The following is a 14,887-nucleotide window of genomic DNA, read 5'->3' as shown; positions in this document are numbered from 1 at the left end:
TTGTTGGCATCCAGAAACCACTTCCTGCATTATTGTTAGTTGTGCAGGAGGCTCCACTTTTGCTTTTCAAGAAGTAAGGTTGTGTAATTGCACATCTGTTTGCAGCCATTTTTACGTGCGAGTGTAAAAGTTGAGTTGAGGGTGTGGCCAGCAGCAGATTATTTGGATTTAAAGGACGAGAGATCCTAAACTGTGATTTTAGTGTGCACAGCGGAGCACTATAAAATCACATTATCTAAGAATGACTTTAGATAATGTAGTGAACATGTTGTATAGCTGATAGATTTGTACTATCCTGTTCCAGGAAGCATAACGGGTCACCTTGAAGCATATTGAATTGGGATTTAGACGCCATGCTTTACCACATGTGCCTGCTTGACTTCTTTTAGAACAAAATCTATTAATTTGAATAAAAATGCAAACAATGGAACCAAAAACCTCACAACATTCTCACTTCACTGGCATGTTGTTTAAAAAGTTGAAATGTTTCTTTTTGCTCAAAGTTTACTGTCAAAAACTTAAACATACACAAAGTCTTTTACATGGAAATTAAGGAACAGAGAAATGTAAGAATAACATAAATACAAATTTATGTTATTCTTACAATTTAACACAATGACGCAGCAGTGTTCTGCCTCTACAGGAAAGCTACAGTAAACCATAATGTTCTCAGTTCTGGTTTGAAGAAACCAGCAGGTTTTGCTCTTGTCAGGTTTTCTGACTGATTTCTTTTCCTGGTCAGGACTCAGACAGGATTTTGGATAAGTTCCAGCGACTGCTTTATAGACCATCTCAATTATCTAACCTACTAAAACTAAAAGCATGTGAGCTTTTTGACCAGGCGTTGGTAGGAAACCCTTTACCCTGGCAATGTTCTAAAGATGACTGATGTCGTATTAATCGTCATGTGGTTGGTAAGATTGGGTCCATTGTTTCATTATTTATTATTTTTGCTAAAACAGGCTAAAACAGTGGCTTCAGTCTTTTCTCTGATCATCTGTATTTTGGACTCTATTGGGGACAGAATGAGGAAGTTGTTTGTCATCTGCCAAGGTTTTGTTGTTGACGTAGTAAATCTGAGTCAACTCGATCATGTAGATCAGGGGTGTCCTAAATGTGGCCCGGGGGCGATTTGTGGCCCTTGAATTAATTTTGTGTGGCCCCTGACTTTAATTCAAGAATGCCACAAATTTGGCCATTCAACAGTTTTTGTACTTTTTTTAGTTTGTCTTCTAAAACTGAAAATGTTAAGAACAACACAAAGACGTTTTTAGAGTATTTTTTTCATTATTATATTAAGTCGTGCCACTGATATCAAGAAGGTTTTTACTCAAAGCATAAATATTTTTGAGTTAAAAAAAAATCTGTAATATAAAAAAAAATTACATTTGAAATGAGCTTAAAAATGTTTCGTAGACTTAAAAAATGGAAAGTAACAAGCCCAAAAAGGTAAATAATTAAACATTTAGGCAAATGTCTTTATTGTTGTGCAGGTAATTGAGAAAAAATTCACTTCAATATTTTTGTGTTTTAATTGAAATTTTGGCCCCTGAATACTTTCAACGTGGGAATTTTGGCCCTTGATGCAAAATGTTTGGACACCACTGATGTAGATGTTAAATAAAAGCTTGGGAATGAATGAATGATGTAACCGTTACTGTAGCATGCTACAATAAACACGTTAGCACTTTGCCCTCTCACATCGAAGCTGATCAGATGCTTTGATAGGAAACTTTGGTGAAACCTCACGCAGCTGTGCTTTATGTGTGCAGGAAATCCAAAAAGCTTCAAATACAGGCAGCGCTGTGGTGTGCCATCCGTCGCCTGTCATCTGCATTAAATATTGCAATCAGCACATTTTCTGGAATCAGATAAACGGTGGAGGATGATAAAGTGTTTCCGCCGCTCTGTGCTGATCTTTGAAAAACCTTCTTACATTTCATGGTGCTGCAGGCTTTTAACGACCTGCTGAGGCGGATCAGACGCGTGATGCTGGTGGGTCGACTTCAACCGGCTCATTCTGAGTTGGGACATTTCTGTTGACTGTGAAGCGTAATAAATGTGTAAATCACAGAAAGAAAATCTCCCATTATGATCATTCAGGCAGGAGAAATGAGCCAAAATTACAGCAATCAGAGGCTTAAAATGTGACCCAAGTAATTGATTAAAAAAAAAAAACATTCTATAAAATGGAACAAAGTCTGAATAAAAGATGCACAAATAAATAATTTTGGTATTATTAATTGACCTCCAGTTTCTTGAGAATTATTGTGGAAATTCACGCAAAATCAACAAATCCCCACACTTTTTTTGCGCTAATAGATAATTGGGAGTTTACAGCAGATTTTTCTCAGAAATTGTCAAAAACTTTTACTTGTACTAAACGGCTGCTTCAGCTTTAACTGAACTGAGATTAAAGTCCAAGATCTATACAGCGACTAATAAAAGTCACATTTACCGTCATAAATAAGTGCAAATATTTCCAAATTAGTGCCACAAACACGAAATCCTGGAGGGACTGAAAAGATGTTAAATAATATTGTTTAATTTTTAAAAATTCATTGATATTTTAGCAGGTTTTATCATACATACCGGCCCTTTAAGAGCATTCATGATCTTGATTTGGCCCAAAATGAAAATGAGTTTGACCCCCTGATCTAGAAGCTCAGGTTGCATATCTAGAAATATGAACCAAATCAACTGAAGTTGTTCAGATCATAAAAGGTTTAAAAGATACATTTATGTCTCGCATTAAAACTGCATCTCTGATGAAAGTAGACTCAGTTTGCCAGTGAAACTTTATTTTTTCCTCAGCAGTGTGAAGCCCTTTCTAGCCATTTGCGTTGATTCAACTGCAGCAAATATATTGTTTACAACTTAATAACAAAAAATATATCTAATACACCGCTTGAAATATTAGTGTGATTTTTGTCATGAAATAAATATTTATTACATGATTAAAAACTGCTTTAAACAGCATTTCTAATCAGATTTATATTAGAAGCATTAGTTGATTCCTTATCATTTTCAGACGGTTATTAAAAGCCGCTTGTGGCTCCAGAGCCGCAGTTTGCATATCTAGAAATATGCACCTAATCTTTAACAACTGAAGTTGTTTAAATCATAGAAAGTTTAAAGATACATCTATGCTTCACATTAAAACAGCATCTTGTAATATTAGTGTGATTGTTGTCATGAAATAAATATTTATTACATGATAAAACTGCTTTAAACAGCATTTGTTATCAGATTTGTATTAAAAACATTAGTTGATTCCTTAACATTTTGAACCAGTTGTTAAAAGCCACTTGCGGCTCCAGTTTGCAGATTGTAAATCCAGACAGATGCTTCAGATCTTTAGCTTTCAGAGTTGTTTAAATCATGAAAGGTTTTAAAGATGCCTTGTGTTAAAGCTGCATTTCTGATGCAGTTTGCCAGTGAAACTTTATTTTTTTCCTCAGCAGTGAACTGTGTGAAGCCACTGTGCCCTTTCTAGCCATTTGCATCGGCTAAGAACAGATTCGACTGCAGCTTCCAGTTCCTGAATGTTTGGCAGAAACTTCAAACTGCACAAGTCATTCCAGAAGCCATGGACGAAATGTTAATGCTAAAGGCTAGTTACACATCTGCCATCCAGCGCGGCCAAGCACAGAGGTCCCTTTTTACGAGAGCACAAGCATCCATTTAATGCGTGTCCTTTTCTGGGGGAGCCGTGGCCAGCGCGCCGGCTCACACAGCTCCATGGGTGTTCGTCATTATTCGCAGGGTGATATTCTATATCACCCTGCGCTGTTTAGAGAAAGAAGATGTTGTTTGCGCGGAGTCGGGCATAAGGCAGGGCGAAGGCGGTGACATTTACGATGTGTTGCGCCGCTGTGCTCGTGTTGTCGGAGCGGAGCCGCTGCTGATAGACACAATCAGGGGGAAGTATGTGGTTTCTGCAGGCCAATGAAAGATCCGCTCCCTGCTTCTGGTTTTGCATTAATTTACATAATTTAACCGTTGCCTCGTTTCTTTCAGCAGAGGTCGAAAAGGCGAGTTCATCGAGACAGAACTATCTCTATGCTCTCTAGGAGGAAATCCCGTTTATCAGCTGATTTTCTGTAATCATCTACAAACATCTCAACGTTTATTGCTTGGCTCATTCTGCTTTATACGCCTGTAGTTGTAACTAGAGTCAGCATTGTTGGATAATTTCTGGATTGTATTGCTGAAGGTGAAAGAACATAAAGACGGAAACTTTATGTCACCTTTAACTAACAGAGATGTCTTCATGGCAAGTAAGCACGAATGCTCTTTAAATGTGTGGATTTTGTTTGGAGTGTTTTTCTCGTCAGAAGACAAATATGTGAGCTCAGTGTCTTGCAACACAGTTTGATGCAACTCTGCTTCGCAATAGGAAAAAAAAGGAAAAACTTTTTGTTTAAGAGATTTTTTCCTCAGGGACTGCTGTACTTATTTTCATTGATTCCAGGTATGCAGCTTTATTTTGAAACACACACCAGTTGTTAAATGCTTTCAGATGTGTTTTTCCTGAACATTTTAGACTCTTGGAGTTTAGTTTTGGTTGAAATGGAGTTTCTGTTTCAGGCCTTAAATCAGGGGAGTGCAAAGTGTGGCGCGTGGGCCATTTGGTGCCCTCAGAATGGTTTTCAAAATGGTCCACATTTGGTGGTTCGCGCAGATGAAACACTTTTTAAGATATTTTGGGTGAGATTATTTATGATTATGGTAAATTAAACAGTCTTTAAATGCAAAACTTTAGGTGCAAAGCAAAAGTATTCATCTGTTATTAATCACATTAATTCTTGCTTTTTTATTTTCATAGTAAGTAGAACCACAAATATCCAATCTTTTACTTAAATGGAGACTTCTGACCAGAAGGGGATCCACAACCTCTTCTTTTTGCTGAAAAGTGGACAAAATAATTATTTTCTACACCAAAAAACAAACTTAAAATGCAGATTTTCTGCACAAATCCACAACTTTCATTAAAATATTGCATATCTAAGTTATTGTTGAAAAGCTGTTAAAAAACAATGCAGTTATATTTAAATTTAATCTTAAGGTCTCTAGAGTTAATTCGCTGATTAGGGAGCGACGCCAGGAGTTTCCAACTCTAATTTTCCGAGACACTGAATTTTGGGTTTTTATTATCTATAAGCTATAATTATAAAAATTACGAGTAACAAAAACTTGATCACTCTATATGTGATGATTCTACATAACACACAAGTTCCACTTTTCTAGGATGATTGGTAAACATATTGCACTTTTACGCAATTTTAAGAGTTTTTCGTGGTGTTCCTGTAGATTTCAAACAGCTGTAAACATTTGTTCTTTGGGTTTATGAGTATTTGAATTTTGCATTTCATGTACAGGCAGTTAAATCAAATGTGAACAAGTCTTTTTATTTACTTTCGCCCAGATGCAGAAACATGCACTCCACCCATTTTTAATTGCACAAAGTATTCAAATCTGTCGGCCTGTTCTGCAGAAAAGGTGCAACTTGGTGGGAACAAGAGATGTGCAAGAAGTTTTGATAACATGAGCTGTCTGCACATCCTTAAAAAGTCTTAAACTCATGAATTTAAGCATTAAAATGTCTTAAACTCATTTGAGAACATGCAAATCGGTCTTGAATACGTTAATCACAGGTCTTAAATTTTGTTTGCCTTGACTATTGCAGTTCTTTTCAATTATTCTTGCAGGATTTTTCTGCAGAGGCAGTTTGTAACTATCTGCTAATATACGGTTGCTAGTTAGCTACTTAGCTATTTTTTGCGTCTATCACAGGTAAATTAGTGCAAATGTATCATCAACTGTTTTTGCCACTGGGTCACTTATATTGTATATTTATGGTGTCGTCAGCCTAAGTTTCGTTCAAGCTGGTATTAAAAAAGGTCTTAAAAAGTCTTAATTTTGACTCGATGCCGTGTAATGTGCTTTGTTTTGTTTATTTTTCTCAGACTCCAGGTCTCTGGATCGACGAAGCTGCCGAACTGGGAAGTCCTCACCAGCGATCAGCGTCGTGGGGGAGCGCAGATCATCTGAAAGAGGTACTTTCCCTTCTTCAACCTCCCAGACGATCCGGTCACTGCTGCTGCTCACAGCTAACACGTCATTATATCCACACAGCTGGGTAAAGAAAATGTTTCTGTCATTCTTGAGGTTCTTCATTTACTTAAAGTGTGTTTTTATTTGTCAGAGTCTGAGGTCAGCCTAAATATTACCCTCCTTAAAGTCGGTTTCCACTCCTGTCTATCTGCTGGCCTTGGCAGGCCGTCCGGCCGACCACATGGACTCCAGGCCTCCAGACCACAGGCTAAATTTACCCTGCTCTGTTCTCCGCACGGCTGCACTGTGTGAATCTCATCATGGACTGTTGTTTTTCAGACAGTATTGAGGATCCACACTGAAGGAGGGCTGCTTTTTTCCCGTTTTAAAATCAGCAGATCGTTTTTTTTTTTCTTTCTTTGTAGAGAGCTCCACCTTCGCTCCACACTGCAAAAATATAAACTCTTACCAAATATCTTTGGTCTTAGTAAGACAAAACTGACTTACAAATAACTTTTCAGCACAATATTTCTCAATTTAAGCGAATAATTCCTGAAAAAGTGCTAGTTCACTGGTGGATTATTTCACTTATAGCAAAACATTTTCCTATTTGATGAGTGAAATAATCTGCCAGAGGATCTAGAACTTTTTTAGATAAAAATAAGGAATAATTTACTTAAACCAAGCTCATATGTTTTGTTGAAAAGTTCCTATTCAGTTAGCTTTGTTTTATTTCAAGTGCACTAAGAAACTAGATAGAAAATACTTGGTGAGACTTTGTGTTTTTGCAGTACATGAAGTCAGCAGTAGCTCCAGTTTAGTTGTAATTAACCAAACTGTCAGAGCAACACAGCAGGTATAAAACAAGTTATGAAATCTTTTATGAAATGCATCTGCAGCAGCTTCTGGCCTCTGACTTGCCCTTATTTCATAAATCACCGTTAAGCACACCTCTAACTTTATAACTTGACCTGCCTGGAAAATGTTGCGTTCACTGTTCTGCAGACAATCCCTGAACAACTTGGCCTAGAAATCAATAGCTCAGCACAGCCAGGAAAATTTCTCTTTTCCCATCAACTAAGATTACACCCGGGCTGCCTGGACTTGTCATTATCGACTGCTTCCACTAAGCGAGTGCAGGCAGCAGGATTCCTGCTCTCTAACCTCTGCAATTTAACGAGTGGGAGGACATCTGAAAGGAGCACGTCTCTTTGTTGACTGTGTTGCCTGGAGTACAAGATCTGCGCTGAAGAACCACACCTTTGTCTGCACAGCACAACTGTGTCTGTTAGTCTTACAAAGGGTATCCTGTTTTTTTACTCGGCCAGATGTAGCAACACCCACTGACCCAACTCATTTCATCAGCAGACTGACTCTGGAAGTGTTGCAGCAACATTCAACTATTCATGTTGCAATAAGCAATAAATCACATGATAAATTTAAACAAGATCAATGATTTATGGTCTTTCTCTTTTCTCTCTTTTTCTACAAAAACTGGATGATGGAAGTCTTCACGATGGTCTCAACTATCTTTTTTTTAAAACAATTTTGTTTACAGAGACTTAATAATTGATTTTATTTGTTGTTTCTGTTGTTTTGTTTGTTTATTTTGGATATTTAAAATGTTATAGCTTTAAATGTTCATTAGAATTTAAAGTTTATTGATTTTGTTTTATTTTTAAAGCTTATTTTAGTATGTTCTTGCATTATTATGCCATTATTACCATTATATTACTTGAAAATTGTCTCGAAACAACATTACTGTTTATCGCATTAACTTCTGGAGAAATTTATCGTTCAGAAAAATTTGTTGCGGTGGCAGGGCTGCATTCAGGTCGAGTTTGTTTTAGTAAATCTTTTCAGAAGAATGCAAAAGCACTCATCGTATTTTGTTAAACGATTATTTTGGCAATCAGGTAAAAAATATTCATTTAACCAGTTAAGCCTTTTTGACGCAATATTTGAAACACCATTAAAAGATGCAAATAATTGTTTTGAATAAGAAAACAAAGATTTTATTGAACATTAACGGAAAAGCAGCTGCAGTAAAGAAATGTGTAATTTATACATCAACTGTTGCAGAACTGATCCTAAATATTTGGATGCGTGTGACGAACTGGGCACCAATTTATTGACGCCGATTTTCTTAATTTTGGGTGATCGGCTGATACTTCCATGCAAAGGTCTAAAAACCAACCACTGTCCTCTTCTGCAGGTTTGTCTAACAGACCGGCTCACCTGCTCATGTCTGCAGTTAACAATAGTCGCCCCACTGTTGCCAACTCAACGTCTTTCTTGCTACATTTAGCAACATTTCAGACAAAAATCAGAGTCTGCAGGTCAGGCTTGTTAAAGATGAGTAATCGGTGATCGGCCAGAAAACTGCAGTCGGTGTGACGTTTAACACAGCTTTTCTGTTGGTTTACTGTCTCCGTCTTATTTCACCTTCAGCAGATCGCTAAGCTGCGCCTGCAGCTGCAGCGCAGCAAGCAGGTGACCAGGCAGAGCAAAGACAGGGAGCAGAGCTCCCTGCAGCAGCTGCCGCAGCAGCACAGCGCCGCATGCCAATCACAGGTAGGCTTCTCATGTCACGCACGCCGTCATGCTCCGTTAGGGTGAAAACATTATCATTAACTCAACTTGGTGATGCAAGATTTTACACAGGCCACACAGATATGATAAGGGAGCTTAGCAGTTTGGAGGAAAACATCCGAACGAAACGGACGGTTACAAACCTATAACACAGCTGCTGGGGATTAGAAAACTGAGTAAACAGTTCAGTGTAGCTACATTTTATACCTTTAAATCCATATTTATTTAAGCTTTCATCAAGCCAACAACATCTATATTTAGTGTTATGTAGTTTAGATTTGTGTGTTAATTAAATATCATGATTTATTATGTGTTGAACATGCAGTTGAGTTGACTTTTCCTAAACAGGAGAAGTTGATCTTGGAGGTCAAACGGAGGCAGAGGAGGGAAATGTGTCTGGGCATGTCTTCCTCTGAGCTGCAGCTCATTCATTAGACCCAGGAAAAGAGATGCTGTGCTGCTGCACAAACACAGCATTAATACTGATGCTTATGGCCACAACTCTGTTCTGTTTAACTGAAACCACTTCTCTGCAAAAACACAAAATCTTACCAAGTATTTTCGGTTTGGTTTCTAGTGCAAATATCTTGAGACAAAACTAACTTACAAGTAACTTTTCAGCAAGATATGTGAGGTTTATTTGCTTAAATAGTCCCTTAATATTAACTAAGAAGTACTACAGATTATTTCACTTATAACGAGATATTTTTCCCATTTTATAAATGAAATAACTAATTCTTTTTTTCATCAATTTGAAGGAATTATTTACTTAAATCACTGAAAAGTTACTTGTAAGTTTGTTTTGTCTCATTTGCATTAGAAACTAGACAAAATACTTGGTAAGATTTTGTGTTTTGCAGTGTTGTGGTTGCATCCAGTCGTGTCTTTCTAGTGAAAATATCTCGGTACACTTGAAAAAAAAGACTAAATTAATTTACAAGTAACTTTTAACCTAAATATTGGAGCTTGGTTTAGTCAATAATTCCTTTAAAATTTATCTAAAAAGTATTATTTCCACTGGTAGGTCATTGTTTTTTCTAACCACATTTTTTCATGTTATAAGTGGAATAATCAGCCAGTGGAAATAAACTTGATCAATATTAAATAAATTATAGCAATATTGTGCTGAGACGTTACTTGTAAGTTACTTTTGTCTTATTTCAAGATGTCTAAATCATTACTCCACCTTCAAACAGTGTTATGTTTCTTTCCAGCACAAGGGAACTTCTTCAACTTTAACGTCAAACCTGATGCCCAAGTCGCTGATATGCAGAGTGCCGAGCAGCGTGGAGGGAATCAACCACGAGCTGGAAAACGTTTTCATACGAGACGACTGGGAGCACGGCCTGCAGGTACAGCAACAGGCTGCCATGTGCAATAATTTACTGCTCACTGCTTGTTATACCTCAGTGAAGTCCTGTAAAGGTTATTATCTGACTAATTTATTTGTTGTAATTCAGTCATTAAATAGGAATGCTCACAATTCAAAACAAAAATTCTGCAAATGGCATTTTGAGACCACTTTTAGGACCTGAATCATGAGGGGAAAACTCATAAAGTTGTGACTCAATCCTGCATCTGCACTTTGTTTTTTGTTCTTTTCTACAAACTGTTATGAACCCGACAGGAAATGTCCAATTTGAAAGATATTTAGTCCACAACCACACCAGAGATCGGTATGTTTGTAAGGACGTCTGCAGAAAAGAGCATGTGCAGCGGCGTCTTGAGTTACAAAATGTATAATTTTTTTACATATTTGTTGAAACTGTCACCATGTTGTGACAGTTTGTTATAAGACAAATAATCTGTGAAAACATCGATCCACCTCCTTCCTGAGCTGCTATTGCTGTCTGAAGAAATACACCAAAAACAACCAATCAGAGTCAGGAGGAGGGTCTCAGCGCTGTCAATCAGCCTCATGTACTCACTGCTAAATGTGGTAACGTTGGAGAAACAACTTGCCGTTTATTCGCCGACATCTGTAGTCGTGCTAACTAGCCTTAGCATTCATAACAGAAATGAAGGAGAGGAGGAACAGATGGCGATGAGCAACGCCACAATAAGAGTGATTGACAGCGCTAAGACCCTCCTCCTGGCTCTGATTGGTTGTTTCTTGATAGGACTTGTGGAAGGCAAGAGGAGTTTGATTTTTTTCACAGATTATCTCTTTTATATATATATATATTTTTTTTTTATAAAAGTTACATACTGCAGCTGTAGATGGAGTTGTGTCATAATCAGGCAGTTCCTTGAGCTTCCAGCAGTCAGTAAGGGATGGAAGTGAAGTTCTGCAAAGATGACTTATTGCACATAAAGCCTTAAAGTTGTAAATAAACAGCTGGACACCTTTTGTTCTTCTACTGTTTTAAAATGTCTTAAAAAAAGTAGTTTAATCTCAGTTAATTGCTTTAACTGTTACTTTTTCCTAATGAAGTTATCTTCATCCAACATTAAAATTTGTCTGGTCTGAAATATTAAAGTGTGATTTAAAAAAGCAAAAACAGAAGAAATCTATAAGGAGAACATACTTTTTCACACCATTGTGCATGTAAATTCAGTCGTACGCATACCAATCTCTGCTCTGCATTTGCTCCATTTGTCAATTATTAATTTGGTAATTAAATATGCATAAGTTTTGTCATGGACCTCAGAAGGAATCATCTCCATTTTGCATTTTAAGAACGTAATCATCGCATAAACTAAACATTTAAGAACCTTTTTAACAGCTTTACTGAAAAAAGGCATGGAACTGCTGTTAAACTTGTTAGTTATGCTTAGGATTTGTTACATTTGTGCAAAAACAAGCTTGTAAAGTCAGTTTCTACACATATTTGTACAGCGTGAGAGTCCACTTGTTTAGAAGCCTGTAAATCAGCCCTGATATGAGGTTGTAAACCTTGGCAGGGCTGCGATGCTCCACACCCACATGGCTTAAACACACAAACAAACACACGCTAACCTGCAGATTTACAGCTTGCTGTGCACTCTGCCTTCCTTCTGCTCGCTCTTTTCAGTCAGCTGAGCCAAAGCTCAACACAATTCACATCACGCTGTTCTCAAGTACCATCTGGTGTGCTGTTTGCTTCTGCAGTTGCCCTTTAGACAAACACATCACAGGGCTTTTAGTTGGAGATGTTTTAAGATTTAGGGCGTTTTAGATGGCACTTTGAGTTTAATGTGACGTCATCCAAAGAGAGAGACGTTTCACCGAAAGTCCCTCCATCTGTTGGCATCAGTACTCGAAGAACTCATCAAGTCCAATTGAGGAAGTTCTGCCTCCTTTGACAGTCTGACCACATTCACAAACTTTAACAGGTCACTTCTCACCTGGGATGTCCATTAACGATTTATTAGATTAAAATTAGTTCCAACTTCAAATTGGTAAATTAAAAATGTCCGCTGAGACCATGTGTCAAGTCTGGCACGTTAGCCTTTTGTGTGGCCCTCTAGACTTCAAATTACATCAATAAGTTCCTCCAGTGACACAAATCTACAAAATTCACACAAAATCAACAGATCCCCACGTTTTTTTCAGATTTTCACCGCAGATTTTTCTCAACATTGGCTAAAAAGAGTGTCTGCTGCCTTAGGTTGCATTCACATCAAACACGTTTTGCGCGTCTGGTTTACATTCAAAGTCTATGCGGAGGCGCATCAAGGGCCCGTTCCGGCACGTTTGGAGCTTTTGATGCGTCATGTGTGTCCAACAAATAGGCCGGCAACGAAAAATAACAGCTACAGCGATTTTGACGCGCCTCGACGAGCCTACACATGGACTTCGAATGTAAACCAGACGAGCATAACGGTTTTGGTGTGAACCCACCATCAGCCTTACTTGATGTCAAGTTGTACGGCAATTAATAAAAAGTCACATTTAACATACATTTGCGCAAAGATCATAAATATTCCTTACAAATATTTCTAATTTAGTGTCACAAAATCTATGATTTTGATCGCAAAAAACAAACACAAAAATAATCACGAAATGGACTGACCTTTATGAAAATATGTTGAATGTTATTTAATTTTAAGAATCACTTACTGAATGCTGAAACAAACAGCTGTTTATTGTTATTTTAACAGTTTAATGGGTTTTCTCAATACATTTTGGCACAACCGGACCTTTAAGAACATTCAGCTTTTATACTTTGTGTTGTAGCGTGGCCGCCGGCCAGCAGGTGGCGCCGCTGGTCATCCCTAAGCGGAGCCGTTGATTCAGAAACAAAGATGGAGGCCATATCGGTGAAGAGAAACGGTCCAGACTTGGTCCGATTTGGAATGCAAAATTCACTCTACGTGGTTCTGTTTTGAAATATAAACACTCGAAAAGCTCCTTAAGCTTCACCTTAAAGGCGCTTCATTCAGCTGAGCTGCATGACGGAGTAGCGTTAGCGTCTCTTTCAAAAGTCACTGATGTGCTACGAAGACGACAGACGACAGAGAAGCAAAGAGGATACCGCACTTCATGGAGTGAAGTTTTAACTTCCCTTTAAGAGCAACAAGACAGTTCCCATAGACATAAATACGTAGACGCCTCATGGAGCGTGTCGGCCCGTTGCTGCGATACGTCACAGCGTCCGCCATATTGAATGTGGAATATGTGCCAAGTAAGCTAATACAAGTAAATGGACCGAACTTCACAAAGTGCCGTTCTACAAAGTATTTTAAATTAATTCCTGTCATTGACACATTTTCTCACACACATTAATATATTAGGCAATCAAAGAAATGACTAAAGACAGAGTTTATAGCTTTTGATGTGATTATTTAATTGTTTTGGGGCATTTCTGAATAAAGAGCGCAAAGTTTTTATTTGATAGAAATGATTCTGACCATTTTTATAATGACACTGATGAACAGTCACTTTTACAGTGTTTAATTAAAGAACATATTTACATAATTCCATAATTTAATGTACATTTAACGTTTCAAGACAAGAAACAAATTATTTTCTTGTATTTATTTTTTATACATTATTTAGAAATGACTTTTGACTTATAAATCAGTCATTGTCAAACATTAAACTACATATTTTTCTTACTTTTTTCCAGAGAAAAAATATTTATTATACGTTAACTCTGCTATTGACAGGAAAGAGTGAAAATAATTCTAAGAGTAAATTATTCTTATTTCATTACATAAGCTGCATTAATACACTAATACTTCAGATTGAGATATCAAAAAATACACAAAAAGTGAAAGAATAAAACATTTATTTATTATACTGGGAACACTGGTCACAGGCAGGGCTTCAGTCTGCTGGTCACACTGGGAGAACTCAATGACTTCTGAGACATTTCGTAAAAGGATTGAAACAAGTCCACACAGCACAGGACTTAAGGAGCTCTGATCGCCCTGCTGCCACACAGAAGATGGCGGACGCTTTTACGTAGGACTCAGCGCTCCATGAGGCGTCCACATATTCATGTCTATGACGGTTCCTATGTCTGTTCATGGAGAATTAAGCATTTCACAAATTTTATTTTCATTTTTAAACGTTTCTATTCTGCAATCTTTTAAGTCCTGTTTGTTATATTTTATAAAGCTTAATCGTGAGGAAACCACAATTTTCTGTTTATTCAGTGAGTATTTAATACAGCTAACACAAAATGATGTAAAAAAAAAAACAATTATGATTTTTTTTTAATTCTGCCTTTAATTTAACCCTTCTTGTTATGGAAAGATGGTCGACCCTCTGTATACAAGAGAAAACTAATTTCTAAGAAAATGGCCACTTTTCAATTAATCTTTAGTCGATCAAACTCGAGATTAACCCAATAATCGATCATTTGCATCCCTATTTTTGTACCACCTCTCTTCCTTAGGCCATGGAGGCGGTGGATGGTCGCCGCCCGCCCTTCCCTCCCAACCGCTACAGCAGCAGCGGTGACACGCGGGACACGGACACACAGGCCCCGTCCAGCGGCGAGTCGAGCCCGTCGCCCCGACCCTGCAGCTCCGACCACCTCCACTCCCACGACGGGAGTCCCTGTTCTGCTGAGGACATCGATAAAGGTTTGCTCTAAGTTAAACTGATGATAGTTTGTTGTTCTATTGTTCTAAAATAAAGTCGTCCGATTTTATTTATTTGTTTTGGAAGGAAAGGGATGTTATTCATCATAGATTCAACAAATTAAAAGGATTTTGAACGTTTGCTGTATTAAAAGAAAGGAGTCTAGTTTTCAAATTATTTTAGGCTCGATTTGTCTAATCTACACAGTTTTAGGAATAAGATTTG

The 14,887-nt window shown here is 37.6% G+C and overlaps 1 protein-coding gene across 2 annotated transcripts in view; it reads left to right on the top strand.

Annotated features, from left to right (window-relative positions):
• Positions 1-14,887, top strand: part of glcci1b (glucocorticoid induced 1b) — a 32,150-nt gene that overhangs the window by 12,399 nt on the left and 4,864 nt on the right. The window contains exons 4-7 of one of the 2 annotated variants that reach the window (XM_015005143.2): positions 5,970-6,059; positions 8,512-8,631; positions 9,864-10,001; positions 14,475-14,664. In XM_015005143.2, the coding sequence (XP_014860629.2) occupies positions 5,970-6,059; positions 8,512-8,631; positions 9,864-10,001; positions 14,475-14,664 (538 nt within the window). Of the gene's footprint in view, positions 1-5,969; positions 6,060-8,508; positions 8,632-9,863; positions 10,002-14,474; positions 14,665-14,887 lie in introns of both variants that reach the window. The other variant, XM_015005142.2, reaches the window with a different exon arrangement.

Source organism: Poecilia mexicana, unplaced genomic scaffold (assembly GCF_051168715.1).
Source record: "Poecilia mexicana isolate PSO_F unplaced genomic scaffold, ASM5116871v1 scaffold_16, whole genome shotgun sequence".
Lineage (NCBI taxonomy): Eukaryota > Metazoa > Chordata > Actinopteri > Cyprinodontiformes > Poeciliidae > Poecilia > Poecilia mexicana.
Note: the sequence above shows the minus strand (reverse complement) of the source record. Positions and strands in the feature narration are given on the sequence as shown.